The following is a 4653-nucleotide window of genomic DNA, read 5'->3' on the forward strand; positions in this document are numbered from 1 at the left end:
AAGAGCTTCAGTTTCAGGGATTGTTATTTTATTACAAACACAAGACAGTCACATGGCAATTTAAAAAACATAACACACATTCATGTCGTTAACTCAGTCCTTCACTGCTCACACAGTTCATACATTCAGCAATCAGCATGTGTTTCTACCCACTGAAATCTTTAGTTAGGACTGCCATTGGTGCTTTAGAAATACCTGAGAGCGGTCTATTCTGACTACAGGCTCTAGAATCATGAATAATCTTCCAAATTGACACCGAGACCGCTTTCACCTGCAGTAGAAAACATGACATCATCAGTATTTTCCATTACACAACTTCTCCATATCTGACTCTACACCACCCACCATCAATAACAACGCAATAACTGGTGACAAAATATCGTCCTGTAAACTTTTAACATAAATCAATTTTAATATTTTAAATGAAACAGAAAAAAAGGGAGAAACAACCGCAAATTAAATTGCAAAATCCTTATTTGTTTATGGTCCTTTTATACCACAGAAATCAGTTTTACAGCAATGTCAAAAGAAAGGGAAAACCATTTATGGATTACTTGTCAGTTGTGACTGTAACTCACCTCTGGCAGAGGACAGGAAAGACCCTATCAGCTGGAAGAAATAAGATACAATAAATGGAATCAAGCCTGACTGGAAAGACAAAATGGTGAAGTGGTTCACAGAATCTGGTCTAAAGGGTGAAAGCTGCATTTATACATACAACATTCATGCGTACAGCATGTGGAATTATGTGTTCACTAATAAAGTAAAAGCACAGTGTTAGCTTCCTTCCTTCACAGCTTGGCCCACTGAAATCACAACAATTTAAGACATGAGTGGTAGAAAAGCTTTTTTTTGAGGCTCAATGTAGCGACACTGGAACACGAGAGATGCACTGAAGGTGAAATTTGGACCGATTTCACTTTAATTTAATACTCCATTTGTGCCAGGGAAACTTAAAACAAACAAACAATTTTAAGAATATACTAGACCTCTTGAGCATTCAGTTGACCAAACCTAAGAACTCTGAGTGGTCAAATGAATGCATCTTAAAAGAAACCCACCAGTAAACTGAAAAATTCTGTAAAAGCACGCAAAACACAGCAGAAACTGAAACAACACTGTTAAAGGAAAAACTAAAGGGGAAAAAAAAACACCAAAGAAAACTAAAGTGTTTTTGGGAAGACAATAACGTGACAGGACAGCTGTGGAAGTGACAAGCTAACAGTAAACAGCTAACAGTAAACATACATCTACAGTACTGTATGAATTGTGTGATTAAAACAATATGTACTGCCTTGCATTGCTTCTCCTTTACAACGATAATGAATCTTTTGCTTCTGTCGAGTGTGTCTCAGTGCAATCCTTCACGTTTTGGTTTCTGTAACTTCCACAGCTGCTGCATCAAATAGTTGTTTCCCCAGAAACTAAAAACTTAAATTTTTTTTAGCTTTGGCAATGTTTTTTTCTATTTTTGTTGTATTTTTGCAGTCTTTTCTTTCTCTATTTGCTGATGTTTCTTTAGTTGCAGTCCGTTTGACCTCGCAGGGCCACTGTAGTTATCATCTTAAATGGGTAGCAGGCAATCAACAAGGTTAACACTGGCAAACAGCTGATGCGTGGCTGATTAATCAGTGCGTCCCTGTGGCAAACAGCAACAGACACAGCTTACTCTTAAATTAGAGACTTGCCCCCAAACTCAAGACTAACTCTAGGATTTGAGTATGGATTTACACTGGGAAGGCAAAAATTAAAGCAAAGCTCAAACACACACACACACACAGTTGCACACGTGACTGATATTTAAAGCATTGTAAGCATTGCATCCCTGAACAGAGATCATTCTGAAAATTGATTTTTTTACACTTCTAGCTCCTTGGGTATAAAGTTTATATGATGCCTGAAGGAACGGAGTGGAAAATAATGCGTAGAATTAAGCAAGCAAGGCGTACCCACGCTGCTACCTCACCTAAACTAAGGAATATTCTCAGAAGTGAGAACAGAACGAATTCTGATATTTTCCAAGGCGTCATGTGAGAAAAAGAAGCTTGTGTTTACATTTTTGATGCAAAATGCACAAAGAGGTGCTTACAGCTGAAAAAACAAAACCTCTGGCTTTCTCTCAAAATGTATACAGCTGTATCACTTTTGTGATGCATCATGGCACAAATATTGTGCACATATAAATATGTTGACTTCTTGCATACTCACAGAAAATGTTTACCATGAGAACTTGTACATACTATGTGTTGTTTACATTTAGTGTATAGTATGGAATCAGGGCACAACATGTGCTGTTAACGTGTGCACGCATCTGACACCAGAAGACAACCTGGTGACTTTTTGTTTTCTTACTATCATTAAATCTCTCAATTCCCAAATAATCCAGAGCTATCCAGTATGTTTAACAAGTCTGGTCTGGTCTTTTCACTTAAGTCCCATTTAAGTGAAAAGACAAAAAAGAAACCTTATATAGTAAAGCTCAGTGGTGGTAAAACTTATACATGTAGATACTGATAGGCTGTGAGGCTACTTGGTATCAGACACCAGTTGATCCACTTTGGCTGGTCCCTCATAGATACACGTCCATGGTGTTGAGGATCATTTGCCGACAGAGCGGGCAGTTCTGCTGGTAGATGGGCTGCCTTAAAAGAATCTGTGTACAGTCTCTACACAAGCAGAGGTGTCTGCAAGGCAGAAGCACCACTGTCTTGGCACAATCCTGACAAATCACACACTTCTTCCTCTCCTCCTGTTCCTTCAGCAGAGTCAGCAGACTCTCAGCTGGCAGAGGTTTACCATCTTCGCCTGAACGCGACTTCTTCTTTAGCTGCTTGTCTGTGCTGGAGGAGGGTAAAACTGGATTGAGCACCTCCTGGTGGGCTCCATCTCCTGCTCTACCATCTGGTGGGTCCCGCCTCTCTTCCCCAGGGTCACCGTCACCTCCAGCTCTGTTGTTGCTGTTATTGTTATTGTTTTGCCTGTGAAGATGTGGTCGGAGCATCAGGCCAATCAGGCTGCTTTGGTGAGACAACTGCTGCCAAAGTCGTCTCTCCAGTCGGTAGATGTGATAGAGGATCCTCTGCAGGTACTGCACGTTACGGCGTATAAAGTGAGGCAAGCACAGTAAGGCTGAAGTGATGCAATTGAGAGCCAAACATAATCTACGGAGAAGTGAAAAGGAGTTTATATATTCTACAACGCGCACAGCAATCTGTCGGGACAGTCCCGGGTTTAGGTAAGCGGTGGTGGCCAGTGCAATAGTAATGGTGAGCACGAGGCCGTAGATGTTCAGTATGAAGATGCTAATGAACATGTGCACCAGTGAAACCAGGAAGTCCAAAACCATCTTGCAGGGTGTCCATAGCAAAGCTGATGTGCCGGCCAGGCTGCTGTACAGAAAGGTGAAACAGGTCAACGTGAGCTCCAGCGCCTTCTGCAGTGGGGTGGAAACCGTCTGCCACATGCTGACCAAAGCCAAGTAGACGTTCTGGGTAGCGATAAGCACAAAGTTTACCACTGTGTTGGTAAAATAGACCACCAGGCTGACTGCTATGCCACAGCCCTCAATCACTGACAGCAGCCCTCGACACAAGTGCTCCTTTCCACGCAGTAGGACGTGCATAGACAGGTAACCCACCATCTTCAAGCTCTCCAGGAGCCCCTCCAGAGCCAGCAACAAGCTCCCCAGATTAGCCACAGTGCTGTGAGCTAGGTTTGATGTCGCCTCCGCGGTGGACACAGCGCAAAGCAGAACGAGGTTTCCCAGCTCCAGCACCGAGTTATAAAGGAGGCTGGGCAGGCTGGTTATGAAGGTGATAACTGCCAGGAGAGTCTGCACCACGGTGTGGACGATGACAAAGTTCAGGTCCAGTAGTAAGCAGAGAGCATCCAGACATTTTCCTACAGTGGATATGACAAAGTTCACCAAACCCATGGTAATATTTCTGTAAAGTATTACTGTTTACCACTCGGTGCTCTCAGGTTGTATCCACGTTAAGTCCATTTCTCCTTTCTTTGCTTTGAGTTACATATTGTTGGTCCTCTCAATCAGCACACCATTCTTCGTGTCGTTGAACCTCAACGTCTTTATTTTTCATGTTTTCCCCATTTTTCATGCACTGAAATAACGACATAACACAGCAAACACGCGCTGCACAGGCGGATGTTTAGTTTCAAAAAAGGTCCACACACTTCCGTTTATATTCTAGGTTTCGTTTTGTTGGGTGTCCGGTCAAACTACCACTCAAAAACACTTCTCCGGCTCAACGACGACTTTATAAAACGGCCGAACCCATAAACGAAATCAAGAAAAACCGAGGGAAAAACAGACAAAAGGTTTTGGAGTCTTTACCATCATTACTGTATCCGCCATATTTGTTTTGGTCGAGTGAGCTTACGTATGTGCGTCGTTAAGCTGAGCATGCGCACAGTGTCCCCGGTGTTTACAAGCGGGAAAAAAGTGGATTTAGAAAAAAAGTCGCACATTCAAAACATATTAAAAATATATGCAGAAATAAAATTACGCATTGTCCATAACATTGATAAAATTGACTTAATCAAACTAACTTTTTGGGGGGTTTTCACACCCTCTTTTATTTTTTTAATCATTTTTATTTGTTGTTGCTCTTTTTCATTATTTTTAAACTAAACAAA

General features: G+C 41.7%; 1 protein-coding gene across 1 annotated transcript; it reads right to left on the reverse strand.

Annotated features, from left to right (window-relative positions):
- On the reverse strand, positions 1–4393 carry rnf26 (ring finger protein 26). The gene has a single exon (XM_086261512.1). The coding sequence runs from the start codon at positions 3932–3934 to the stop codon at positions 2570–2572; it is 1365 nt and encodes a 454-aa protein (XP_086117638.1). The 5' UTR covers positions 3935–4393; the 3' UTR covers positions 1–2569.
- Positions 4394–4653: the final 260 nt, after the last annotated feature.

Source organism: Aulonocara sp. 'chitande type north' Nkhata Bay, linkage group LG14, assembly GCF_057382095.1.
Source record: "Aulonocara sp. 'chitande type north' Nkhata Bay isolate Kocher_YH1m ecotype deep benthic linkage group LG14, A_spYH_male_GT1.1, whole genome shotgun sequence".
Lineage (NCBI taxonomy): Eukaryota > Metazoa > Chordata > Actinopteri > Cichliformes > Cichlidae > Aulonocara > Aulonocara sp. 'chitande type north' Nkhata Bay.